General features: G+C 35.7%; 1 protein-coding gene across 7 annotated transcripts in view; it reads right to left on the bottom strand.

Moving 5' to 3' along the window:
* Positions 1 to 14,402, bottom strand: part of ZCWPW2 (zinc finger CW-type and PWWP domain containing 2) — a 139,991-nt gene that overhangs the window by 61,561 nt on the left and 64,028 nt on the right. For 6 of the 7 annotated variants that reach the window (XM_060307383.2, XM_030830018.2, XM_060307384.2 and 3 more), the window contains exon 3: positions 10,153 to 10,312. The exons of the other annotated variant lie outside the window; for it this stretch is intronic. In XM_060307383.2, coding sequence (XP_060163366.1) covers positions 10,153 to 10,312 — 160 coding nt within the window. The remainder of the gene's footprint in view (positions 1 to 10,152; positions 10,313 to 14,402) is intronic. 7 annotated transcript variants of the gene reach the window in all.

Below are 14,402 nucleotides of genomic sequence, written 5' to 3' on the forward strand. Positions count from 1 at the left end.
GGAATTTGCTTACTCTAACTCAGCAGGATTTTAAGATAAAAATAACTTAGGTCCCCCACTTCCTATACCACTAGAAAGTGTGAACCAGTTAAGCTGACACCCTCCAACCCCCCAAAAATGTTCTAGCTCTGTTTAGTCTGATCCTTTACATCAATTTGAAAGATAATACCAATGCAATGAGTACTAGGAGAGAAATTAGGCAGAAAAGAAAGAATAAGAAAATGTGAGAGTCAAATCTTTACAGTGTGATTCCATTACTTGGCTTGAAACACTGGGAATTACCAATGCCAGGGCCTGAGCATACCCTGAACCTTGATGTGGGGAAGTGGAAGGAAGCCAAGCAGTTTTAGGTAAAACAGCCCCAATGGACAAATCAGAAAAATCACAGGCTACTAGATAAGCTCCTTATTAACCTAGACCTTAACATATGTTTTCTAAGTATTTTGAATATCTAAGTTCTTTTCCTACCAAGATGGATAAACAACCACTGCATGTTGATTTTAAAGAAGACCCAGTCTAACATTTTAGGCTGGTCTGTTATCTCGACTGACATCATTTAGAAAACAATTTTTTTTTTGCGGTACGCGGGCCTCTCACTGTTGTAGCCTCTCCCGTTGCGGAGCACAGGCTCCGGACGCACAGGCCCAGCGGCCATGGCTCACAGGCCTAGCCGCTCCGTGGCATGTGGGATCTTCCAGGACCGGGGCACGAACCTGCGTCCTCTGCATCGGCAGGCGGATACTCAACCACTGCACCACCAGGGAAGCCCCTAGAAAACAATTTTTATACAACCAATACATTTGTCATTTAGTGTGTGGACCTGAAACCAGATTTTGAGAGAATGAGAGAAAGAAAGAGGGCTCCAGATATCACAGCAGGGAGACAATGAGTCACCACCAAAGAGAGACACTAATTAAAGGGACAGGGGAATCTAACATCACAATTTTGCTAAAGATTTGCGTGGCTTCTTTAGCACCACAAACTCATAAATACGTTAATAAATTTCACAAAGTAAACATAATAAAATAATGTATGTTTCATATATCTCTTTTTTAGCTAATTCTAGTAAACCAGAAAATAGGTATTATGGTGAGAAAATCCGCTATACAGTGGTTCTTGAGCTTCACTGAGGAACTGTAGAGATTCTCAGCACGCTCCCCAGTATGCAGGTTCAGGAATATATATTTTTAAAGAGCTCTATGGGAGAATGTGATGATGAGCCAGTTTGGGAACCAAAAACAGAGTAAAACAAAACAAACCCTGGCATCAGGATACTAACGTTAATAATAACCAATTATTTCTAAGAGAATTACAAGGGAATGAAATAATAAATACTAGCTTTTAATGACAGCCACGAAGAGGCCCAAAATCTATGGCTGGGAATCAATGCACTAAACGTGAAGAGAGCTTTCACATCTTTGTCCAACTTTGAAAAGCCCTGGTTAAAGGTTAAGTTAATTAATCAAGCTGGCTGAATTAACAACAGGAGACCAACAAGAAGGGCTTTGTGATTTTCCAGTTTATAGATGAGAGCTTATTATGAATTTGGTATGCTTATGAAGATTAGAAACAGATGGTCCAATGTAAGCCTCAAGCAGGCTGACATATAATGTAAAAGCCTGGGGCTTGCACTCAGAAGAGCTGGGCTTCAGTCCCAGTTCTGCTGCTATGTGACCTCAGGCAAGTCACTTAACCTGAGCCCTAACTTTCTTAACAATAAATGAAGATCACATGAGATAGCATATGTAAGAGGTACCTTATAAAATGTAAAGCATTTTCAAATGTTGGTTATCAATGTCATAAATGATCAGAATATAAACATTTATCATTTAGTCTCTGCCGTCCAAGAAAATGAGACAGAAACTCTACCTATAATAGGGAGGAATTGACTGTGTACTTTATGTCCAAAGGAATTCTACTATTAAGGAGTCCATTGTTATTTTTATTTACTAATTTATCCAATGCTTATATAGTACTAAGTGTCAGGCACAGTCTGAAACACTTTACAACTTTTTTTACTTCCCAACAAGCTTACAAGGTAGGTACTATTATTATCCTCATTTTACACATAAAGAAACTGAGGCACTGAGTTTAGACATTGCCCAAGTTCATACAGCCAGTAAGTGATAGAGCTGGGATTCATACACAGGCAACCTGGCTCCAGAATTCACAGGCTCAATGACTATAAAATGATATTTCACAAAAAGGCATTCTGTTGCAAAAATCTCCAAGATGGTGTTATGAAGAGATTGTAGGTCATTATCATAAGAAATAAATTGTGTTGAAAATGATCGGAAACTACCATCTGGCATTTTCTGTATCAGGTCATAGTTACATTGCTTAGGAAAATTTTTTCTAGGATTATTAATTAGCCGTTAAAAACTTAAATCACCACTGGATATACGGTTAAAATGGTAAATTTTATGTTACATATATTTTAGCACAATTAAAAAAATAAAAAACCTTCATTTTATTTATTGTGTACAGTTTAAAGTATTTTACATATTTTGATTTCAAGCTGTAGAATTTTTATTTTGCAAAACTCAATATATCATTAAGTCTGCAACAAGAAATTATTTCATTGTTCTGTAAAAGTATTAGTAATATATTGATGAAATAAAGCACAGGAAGCAAGTGAGCACTGGGTCAATAGATAATTTTTAAGGCCCGTGCTTATCTCCAGGGCTGCTGTCTCCCACAGCTCTGGCCAGGCTGCCTGCTCCACCTGCGGATGTTAAATAGAAGTGGGAGATGGGTTTAAATCAGCCATGTGCTCATTTGCTCTGAGCCTTAAAAAAGTCAGGATTGGCTTAAAGGATTTTAAGTAACAGTATGAATGGATATCAAGACCTGAGCCTAAATGAGAGTTAACATACTTGGCTGCTATTTTCTACTCCACATTTGCTTGTTTATTAGGGAATATGTGTTTACGGGAAAACAAATGTCGTATTTATTACAGACAGATGCTCGGATTCTGTTTAAAAATAGAATCATACAAGCAGGTGGGAGAGCCAGGAGAAGAGGATGGTTAAATATATGACGTAATCAGTTCATATCCTGTGAGCTGAACAAAATGGTGAGGAAGTGGTAATTCTGGAATTTATTTTCAAAGTCAGTTCAATCTGCATTGTTTAGGGTTTTGCCTGAATCACAGACTGTTCCTGGTAATTGGTTAGAAGAAATTTTTTTTTTAAAGTGGAGAAATTAAAGAAAAGAACAGTTAATATATCAATTGTACACTTTCAGTTATATGGCTCTGAGTTTTGGACTTCATCGTTCCCTAATGGAAGAATGTACCAAAAAGTTACTCTGCAACTGTTTACTAATTTAAGAACCTCAACATAGAAGACTCATTATATAAGGAAGCCTTACTCATAAGGGATATGACCCTGAAGGCAATTTAGTGAGCCTTGTATTTTGGCTTAAATGATCTGACTCTGGTTTCTTTAACAGAAAATAAGCACTTCTAGAAAGTTGAGAAGGCTATATAAGGCTAAATGTTTCTAGGAAAGATTATTGTTGTTCCACTGAGGAGTCAATATGAGAAATCTAGCTGACTTAATACATTTTTCATGCATTTGATGATGGGAAAGGTAGCCACCTGTTCCTTCCTTTATCAACTGAGTAAAGTTGGTCATATTATTTGGATTTGGACTTTTAACTTCAATACAAGTTCAGATATGTAAATTCATAAGAGATTAAGTCGAGAGATGACAGAGGTAAATTCAAGAATTTATTTGGAGCAGCAAAGTCAGCATATATAAATCGAAATCGTAAGTAAATCGAAAAGACAGAGGAGAGATATGGAAAAAAACTGGTTTTATTCAGTTGCAAAGAACTTGAAAGATAATATTTCCTAGTCTCTTCCAAATTCCATCAAAGAAATTTAAAGTATCTTGAGGCATTGCTGATATTAGGGACTATTCATTCACCAAGTAGTCAGATTAAGAAGGCTCTAACCTATCTCCTACTTTCAAAAGGTCTTAGAACTTCTGCTTACACTAAACTAGAAAAGCACAGCAGCAATGGCCACTCAATTTCTGGGAGCAATGTATTGGCTGATTGAAAAAACACTAAAATCATGTCATTTTTCACATATAATCTTAGTCAAAAGAAAATATATTATTATCCACCTGATTGTTATTTTTTTTTTTTGTACTCTCTCCTGTAGATGTGGGTTTCTAGGAAGAGGAAATAAGTAATGTAACTATATATTTCTCCTGTACTTCCAATGACAGTATGAACTATTACTATTATTATTAAGAGCCTACTATATGACAAGCACTGTGCTAAGTGCTTTACATGTATAATCTCAGTTAAACCTGTAACAACTCTATGAGGCATATACTATCATAACCTCCATTTTAAGATGAGGTGTGTGGGATTTGTAATAGGTAAGTGACTTCCCTCAGGTCAAATGTCTAGTAAGTAGTACAGCCAACCTTCAAACCCAAAAAACCTGGCTCTAAAGCCTACCTTTTTAAATCACTATGACAACTTCACTCTTTTCCTAATACATTACTACAAGTTTTCTTGGCAGATTATCCACAAATAGTTCACAGTTATAAAAACATGTTCTAATTCCCTTAAACTTTCTCCAGGCCAAAACTAAAGGATGCTTAGAAAACAAGCAAACAAAAAAATCTTAATCCAATAATACCAAAATTATAGCAAATTTTATACCAAATATGGAATTGGTATGATAAAAATTTGCTGAGAGGTTGGTAGCTATACAGATTATTTGCCAGCAGGAACATGGTACAAAAACACACATATATACATATGTACATTTTTTTTTTTGGCAAATGTGATTTTCCACTGAGAGCTGGCTCAATAGATTTGTATCCAGTTTCACTTCATTACTCTAAGAGTGAAATGTTGCCTGATAATCTAGTTATAAGCTAATTTGCTAATCCTTATTATAGACTACATTCTTAGAATTTGGATCCTAATAAATCTTAGAAGAAAAACACTTGCTCAGATAGATGTTAATCCAGACACACTTGTCAAACGACTACTGCAAATGTAATTTGAAAACATCAAGAATTCTGCTTGGTCACTAGTCCTCCTCCAAAGGGGAACATCAAGCAGTAAATAAAAAACAAGTCTACCAGAAACTGCCATCATTCAACATGTATATTAGAATTAAAAGGTGAAAATGTTCCTCATTTCAATGTGGAAAAACATTCAACAATAAATTAGACTATTGCTTATGTATACGTAAATTGGCAAGGTATAGGAGAGAAAAATTGGACCTCGGGGTTAGACATCCTGATTCTAATCATTGCCCCATCCCTTAGCAGCTGATTGACCTTGGGCTAGACATGAAGCCTGAATCACAGTTTCTTCCATATGTCAATAGTGGTGATGCCTATCTTCATGGGGTTGCTATGAGACTTTAAATATTATATTTATTATATTATATATACATATTATATATTATTGTGCTATGTTATTATAAAAGGATCTACCCAATCCTTGGCCTGTAGCAGGGGGTTCAATTACATGATTGCTATTTATAGGCTTGTTTAGTTACTGGAGTCACTGCAGTGCATACTGACAATCAGAGCCCTTTGCTGGAGGATATTTACTGGACCAAATTTAGATTCAATGTATCATCGATGCTGGTAATTTCTATCATATGTTTATCATAATACAGAAAAGAAATCAACTTATTTGATAAATTACTACAGGTTGTGTTAGTTCTACTTACAGACTGGAAAAATTAAGAGTAATGTGATTTCAGTCGTTTGGCTGTATTCTGAAGAGTACTGAAGCTTCAGGAATGGTCCTGCTAAAGATACAGGTTACAAAGAACTGTAACATCCTCTATACTATCATTAGTGTATCTGTTAGGATAATCCTAGGGGCTTAAAGTGAGGCCTATATCTTCTTCATGTTGCAGATCTGTTATTTGTTGGCAGTGGAGGCCTTTGCTAAGAGTGATCAAGGGATCTGGGCTGAGAGAGTAGCAAACCATAATTTCAATTATCAGTCACAGAGCCACAGAGAAAGAGAGAACTCTGGATGATGTTGCACTGGACACAGTCATATGCTCAGATATTCATCACTCACTCACAACTCATTGGTCTCACCCCACCTCAAGAGTATCAAATGTGCATCTCTACTTTATAACAGGAAGGCAGTAACCTGCAACATTTTGGTGAACAGTATTAATGACCACCCCAATTAGGAAGCAGAATTCTAGGAATTGCAGAGCTCAAGTTTAGCAATACAGCATTGCTCCTTTTTCATATCCCTGGAAAACAGAGGCAGCTCCATAATACAACGGGTAAATACCCAAATGACATCTGGTACCCAAAGAAATACTTACACATCTCCAGGTATATCCTCCATACAGTAGTGAGCAGACTGTTAAAATACATAGACAAAAAAAAATCCACTCACATCATGGACCAAAAGAAACCTAAATTTTACCACAGGAGCCTCCTAGCATCAGGGGTGAACTACTTACATTTTCTTGGCAGTATAAAGAACTAGAAAATTGTAGGCCAAGCGATCACTGGTTGGAGTACATAATTTATGTCCAATAAAAATTATAATGACTCTATATAACTTATAGATGATCAACTAAAACATGCTATACATATTACATTTAAATTATACATCAGCTTTATCAGCAATATCTATAAATTATGTACAATGTTCAATGACAAGATTGACTTTAAAGCTGTGTTCAGGGAAACTCTTACTTCTGGGTTAGACATGTGAACCTATGGCAGTCAGCATCATCTCCAGGCAAACCAGAGTGAAAGATTAACAAAGGAAATAGGAGAAAGGTGTCGTGAAACAGTGAGCCATGACCACAGTTACATTACTGCACTAGTAGAGATAAACCAACAAAAGTCTGATGCCTCAAGTTGAGAAAACTTAGTCAGTGGTTCTCTCTCTCTGGGATACAGATTCATTTGAGGGACTTAGAAATGCTGAGGCCTGGCCCTACTCCAAGAGCTTCTGATTTAATTGATCCAGTAGAGTACAGCCCAGGCATTGCTGTGTTTTGGTTGCTGTCATTGCTTTATAAAGCCTTCTAATGCAAAGCCAGGCTTAAGAAATACTAAACTAAGTCATGTAGTCTATCAAGCAAAGAAATAAACTTGCAAATAATGGATTCTGCAGACATGTACCTACTAAATATAAAAGAAACAACATTTGTGCTAACTGGGGAAAGAACTGTAGTCCATGCATCAACTCTTAAATAGCTATCTAGCACATGTTCACGTCTATTTTCTCTAAGTGTTTACCAGAGTGACATGTATTTTGAATATATACCATAAGAGAATCAAGGTTTCTTTAAAAGGGGAAGGGAATTTCAGCTATCTTTATACTACTGATTTTATAGTAAATGAAAAAATAAAATGTATGAGTAAACTAATATAAATTACAAATACAAAATCTAAATATTGCCTTCAACTTTTTTCTGAAGTATATCCCAATATATTGATGAGTAATTTTATTTACTGGGGAAAAGCTTATCATCTGTATATTCATATACATATTCATCCACAGTGACAGAGCTCTGTTGTGCTGTCAACAAGAAAATTAATAAGTCACTGGTCCCATAAACATATCAATTTTTCAGTGACTACTAAAAAAAATAAAAGAAAGAAGACAAACTAGACAAACATGAACTAAAAGAGAAGACTTAACATTTTCAGAATCTAAAACTAAAAAATATTTTATTTTTTCATAAATGCATATAATGTCTTTCTAGAAGAGCTTATTTCTCTCTCACAGTAAAACACACACTGCAAAATATAGTCCACAGTCAGTGAAAACTCTGAAATATTATTTAATCATTTGTTAAACTAAGCTTACACAAATTAGGAGAAAGTAATGTTGAAATAATATATATGAAGTAAGATATAGTCAGCTTAAACAGTGAGAGCTGTATATGCCTATCATTCTGTGTCTACTTTTAGAAAAGGAGCTCAGATAACAGGTGCAATGTGCAACCATTCTCCATCTCTTCTACAAAAATCTTTAAGAAGGTCTACATTGTCTAATACACATTATTTATTTTTGTGTAAGTGATATTTTTATGGGGGCAGGGGTGTGAATTTAATATCTGGATCAACCTGGCACAGTGTAGAGACAGTATTTGAGGAAGTAGGAGCTCCAGTGCAGAGAGGACCATAACAGATTAAATTCCTGGGATGCCTAGGCAATTGAACTGCACGTTGGAGTCAATACTATCTCCATCTCCAGGGGATATAGTTTGATATTATTCATTTTCAAACAATTTCTCATAGGTACCATTTTTTTATCTTGGTTGTCAGTTGACCTCTTTGCTTTCTGTTTCTTGACTTCTCATTGGGGCAATGAGTCTTTAATCATCTGTGAGTTTCCTTCTTGGCAAGCGGAGATTCTTAGATAGCCAGGAGTAGGGAATTGGAGCATAGCAGGGCAGCTGGGCATGTGCCAGCTGAATCTGAGGTAAAGGGGAACTAAAATTTCAGCCTTGAATGAAGAGACCCACAGAAGGCGGCATCCCTATTATATTAGCTCCAAGAGAGGAAGTGAAGAAAAAGATACAAACAAGAAGAGAGTAAGAGACACGAGCCTGTAGGTAGACACCATGAATGACAGTAGAGGAGAGAGCCTGTCCCAGAGCCTGTGGTCACCCAGTGAGTTATCCACCCAGAGCACCCAGCCAGCTGGGGGAGTAGGGGACAGAAGAGGTGGAACAAATGCTTTATTTTTCTCTGTTTTCATTCTTGCTTTAGGAGCCTATTTAATTTAAGCAGCCCTGAATTCATGGTCTTTGCTTGTTTCAATGCTTTCAGAAGGTTAAAACCTTATGGCTCCTGATTCTTGAGTTTAGTTTTGTTTTGCATCAGATTTTTTCCTTGTCCCAGGGATTAATGGTATGCTCAGTGGAATCAGACTATTCAAATTTATCCTGACAGAACTCAAATCCTGAGAGTAACATTACTTCAGACAAAAATACACTTTGATTTTTTATGTATGTTTAAATACAATTTCTTAAGAATGCCCTGCTCTTTATCACACTGTCAAATATTTAAGATTCTAATTTCTGCCTCATGAGAAGCTAGGTTTCCCTATCTTTTAGAAAAGGGGAGGGGCACATAAGGAAGAACACTCCCTCCTATCTTCTGTGGTTGCCATCAGAAGTGCCCAGGGACATATCTGAAATGTCCGAGCAGAGAAGGTGCCTCATACTAAAATGACTGGCTCACAACTACCATGAAATGAATGTATGTGATGTTATTCCATACTTAAATATTTCTACTGAAACAGCCTTCCCTTCCAGCTGCTTTCAAGCTGAATGGAACAAAGGTACTGTTTATGCCAGAGAAAAAGTAGAAGTCCATCTGCAAGTACCTCAGATTTCCACAGATTTCCTTATACTGTGGATTAAATGGCATGCCTTAAATGTACATACATGTATATGTATATTTGAATATATATATACTTCTCACTCTAAAATAGGAACCATCCAAATTGAGTCAAAGGCGTTCACATTTCTGACATCTACTTTTTAATCAGATTTCTAATGAAAGCATGGTTTGCAGATGAAAAGTTTCAATATTAGAATACAGATACGGATAACTGAATTAATTTATAATAATTAAACCAAACCCATGAAAACAGGTCCAATTCACTTACTCTCATCAACTTGAGAATTGAGTCTATTCATTAATTGTAGTATGTGATTTAAAGTTTAAAAAGAATCAAAAAATACTGAAGGAGTTAGTATAATGAAATACTGTTTGAAATTTGAAAAATCCGGTTGCATTCCATAATTAATCTTCCCTGTGAGATAGGGCTATAACTTAGAATCTTCTCAAGAGAATTAAAAAATTACCGAATGATGGAATCGTAAATCTGTTTCAAAAGGCAATTATGGAGAGTCCTCAGTTGATTTACACTATATTGCCATTACAGAAATAAAATTTAAAACTACCTCGTGGCTATTTTTATATCCATACTTCCTTTGAAAAAGCTGCTTTAAAAATACAAATATTTGAGTTTAAACAAATAGTACATACTATTTTGTTTATATAAATATAAAAGTAAAAAATTATATCTCTTTTAGGATCTGAGACAAAATGACCATAATTAAAAACAAGTGCAAGAGGAACAAAGTTTTGATGTTACTGTACCTACCTTTAATGTGATACTATAATGTCCAACAAACGCTGCATCTATCCATGATCTTGAATGGGGATCACCCAGGAATTCTACGTGATACTGTTCAACATCTCCATCGAGGTCATAGGTCACATATTTCCCTTTAAAAGGATCAGGGCAAAGTATCCCTGGCCAACTTTCAAAAGAAAATATTTTTATTATTTTGATGCTTTAAAAAAGGTAGACATTAATATATCTGTCACAATCACCTGTCAAACTATGCCCTTTGAATTTTAATAACTTCTTTACAAATTTTAAACATAGTCATATTTGTATCTTTTAAAAGTAGGATATTCAATTGATGCAAGTGATCATTTGTATCTTTGTAGATATAGAAAGCTTTCAAACAGTCACATACTCAAGACATTCATAAGATATGAGGAGAAAGAATCATAAGACAAAAGAATGATTTCCAGGGTCTATAAGAGACATTTAGGCACTGCTAATAGGAAAGATAAGAGAAAAAAGAGTCATCAGATTCATGGCAGGCTTGAATCAACTCTCACCAATCAGAATGATTAACTACTAAAATGTTAACCCACTGACAGGGCTTCTGATGGGGTAGGAGAGAGCTAGCGATTCATGAGCCAGGACTGCCAAAGTGGTTTGGGCTGTTCTGACACTGAACTTTGTAACAACTGTGAGAAAAGTAGAAATAGAGTCAGCAGTTCTGTGTTATCCCTCCCCCACCACATCTGTTCCACTGGCAGTGACCAAATGGCTAAAAATCCTCAGTACTGCAAATAAGGTTTATTCTTTACTAAAAATAAATCTTAGGGGAATGTACAGCAGAAATCTGACTGAATTTTACAGATCAAGATCCAAAATATGCATATCTAATATACCCAAGCATTCAAAAATCTGTACAATTATCAAGTTCTATCATTTATAATTATCTGTACAATTATCAAGTTCAATTATCTGTACAATTAACGAGTTCAGTTTGCAGTACCACAGAGTGAAAAAGGTAGAGAAGTTCAAATGAGAAGATCCAGGCTCTAGTTCTGCCTTCTACCAGACAGGAGGCCTCAAGCAGGTAACTAGGCCTCACTATAACTCTGGTTCCTCACTGCGCTGTTTCAAAGTTCAAACAAACATGTGCTTTACACATTTTTGGTTTCTGGCAAATTAAAATGGTATAAAGCGCCATCATTATGGACTGAATTATGTGATCCCACCAAGCCGCATTCATATGTCGAAGTCCTGACCGCAAGTACCTCAGAATGTGACTGTATTTGGAGAGGGGATCTTTAAGGAAGTAACTAAGTTAAAAGGTGAGCCCCAATCCAACATGATTAGTTTCCTTATAAAAAGAGAAGATTAGGACCCAGACACACACAGAGGGAAGACCATGAGAAGACACAAAAAGAGAGACCCACCTACAAGCCAAGGAGAGGCCTGAGAAGAAATCAACCCTCTGACACCCTGACCTCAGAATTTTAGCCCCCAGAACCGTGGGAAAATAAGGGCTAGAGAAATTAAAAATTGAGTCAGACAAGCTTTAAGCCAAAGAAGAATTGGAAATGATAATGGAAAGTCAAGTGAAAGTTCAGGACCTAAATGAAGAGGACCATCTGGTTGTTATCAGGCTCACGCCACGGTATCTTACTGCTATTTGGTGACTCTAACTGGGCTGTGCTTAAGAGTTAAACTTGAGTGCAGTTTATCTTTTAAATCTACAATGGAAATCTACATTGCTGAGGGAACACACTCAAAAGAAGGGGCTTCAACAGGCAAACGAATGACTAAGAATGAGTGGTAGCTGCAATGGAGACCCTCAACTTATCAGAAGTCAAGGAACAAGTGGGTTCTTCAATATGATCAATAGCTATTTTAAAAACAACCAAACTATGATTGTTACATTATATTTGTTTAAACTCTTTATAAAAGGTAAGGGGCTCATGTTTAATACTAGGTGATTTGCACTTCACAGCAATTTTAATATGGATTACTGTCAACCCAATACCAATTTATGAGCAGTACCTACTCCATTCAGTGTAAAACAGTCTCACAAAATGGATTTCTGATATTTAACACATGAAAGAAAGATTCTGCAGTTATTATGTGTAAGATGAGCTGCTACTTTTCTGACACAAATTCTGATACAACTATTTTTTAAGTGGAACCTATTGGGTCCCAGAGTATTCAATTTAAATTATTACTCAATAAAATATAAACAAAAAGAGATGACTCCTAAAAAGAATTAGATACCAAAAAAAGAAAAAAGCTTCGGTTCATTATTTAAAACATATTTTATTACAGAAAGTATTGCATACTGATTTAAAGATGAATTATGAAAAGTATTATGAAATGTCCAAATAACTGGGGTACTTTCAGGTGGTGCAAAGGAATTGTCTGACTCCTAGTCTATACATATCAGCTAAAACAGAATGTACCAAACTACAGGAAAAGCTGAGCAGAGGCAATACATCATGTAGAAAACATGATTACTTCTCTCCAGCTGCTCCATCCATCATCATCTCTGACTTCCTGTGATTGAAGAAAGAAGTTGATGTCCATTTTTTGCCCTCACTCTGACCTCAATTTGAGTTCCCAAACTGTCAATAATGATAGTGCATTGTGCATTTCTACTTCCTGATTTTTCACTTTCATATTGAGGAGAAATTCTGAGTGTTGTGTGGGGGCTTAAAGGTGGAGAGGGACAGTAAGAATAGGCCACCCAATGGAAGGGTGTCAGAATTACAAGGAAAGTGTATGGTCAATCTCAGAACCTGTGGGTGGTGGAAGGTAAAATGTACAAACACAACAAGGTCAAATAGACATCAGGTGTTGAAATCCACTTGCAGGAGGAAATGGAAATTTTGGCAGGACAAGAAACTTCAAAGGAAAGTGAAAATACATTACAAAGAAACTGATGTCTTACACATTCCTTATCCAGCGGAAATGATCTTTAATGAGTTGGCTACTGCCTTCAATAAGTTGAAGCTTAAGCATGATAACAGCTGCCATGTATTTATACCGAATGAGAAGAAATATATAACTTTTATTTTCAAACTGCGGTCTGGATGTTTAAGAAGATAGCAGATTTACTTGGGCCTCATTCTTAATCTGTGGGAAACAAAATGGATGAGTTGGAATCATCACTAACTTAATGTCATACTTTCCAAGAAATCTCTTTGTTATACCTAACTGCAGGGACCGTTGGGAAGAGGAAATTTCTCATCCACACACATATAAATCCATAAGCAAAAGTATGCAAATGAGAAATAATCAAATACTATTTTATAATACTGAAAGGATCTAGTAGAAACCACAATTTATAAATGTATATACTATATCTAAAAAGTATCACTGGATTGGTTCGTTAACTTAAAGGAATATTTGATTACTAAACTGTTTAGACTACAGTATTTAGAATGCAAATATATTTTCTATAAATTAATTTTCATACTTATGAGAAATCATTGTAAAATGTCTGGTAAATATGCCTAGTTTCTGCTTGATACTGTATTTTCCTATACTAAGTGAGAGATGCACTGCTAATTTTTACTTTTAATTTCTTTGCTCTTTCTAGCTAAATACAATGTATTTGATCAATCTTTAAAAATCAAGACTTCTTAAACATTATAGAGATAGTTTTTCTCTTCCTAGTAATGCAGACAGCCCCACCCTCAAGCTCTCATAGGCACTACTCAAAGGCAAGAGGCTGCATAAGTATTTTATAAGTATGTAGGTGTGTGCTATCTTATAATGTGGTGATAAATATAACTATTTTAATTTGATTTTCCATGGAGCTTGACCATAGACAAAGAAAATGATAGTCTCTTAACTATTATTTATTTTTATTATATAAAGATTAAGGAGGCATTTCTTGACTCTGTATCGGTCTCTCTTTAGCTTTTCAGCTTTATTGGAAAGTATGAACTCTTCTGAGAAAGAATAACTCTGAGATGTTGATAAGATTGAACTTCTGAGCCTTCAAAAGCTACGTATAAGGACATGGGCTAATAAGCATTGACCCAGATAATGCTACACTGTTAAGCGTCTCTGTAGCCAGCTGACTGATCTTCCCACTTGAAATTTCAGGGTCTATAACATTTCTTAATTAAGAACTGATGTTTGGCTGCTTTTAGTAGGCTAATTCAGCTTTATATTCTACTACTGCAATTTATCTTATCATCTTTCTATTGTATTTGTGGAACTGAATAAGCAACACAGCAACAGATTTGAGTTTCTTAACCTAAATTTTAAGTCTGTGCTCATGT

Source organism: Globicephala melas, chromosome 11 (assembly GCF_963455315.2).
Source record: "Globicephala melas chromosome 11, mGloMel1.2, whole genome shotgun sequence".
Lineage (NCBI taxonomy): Eukaryota > Metazoa > Chordata > Mammalia > Artiodactyla > Delphinidae > Globicephala > Globicephala melas.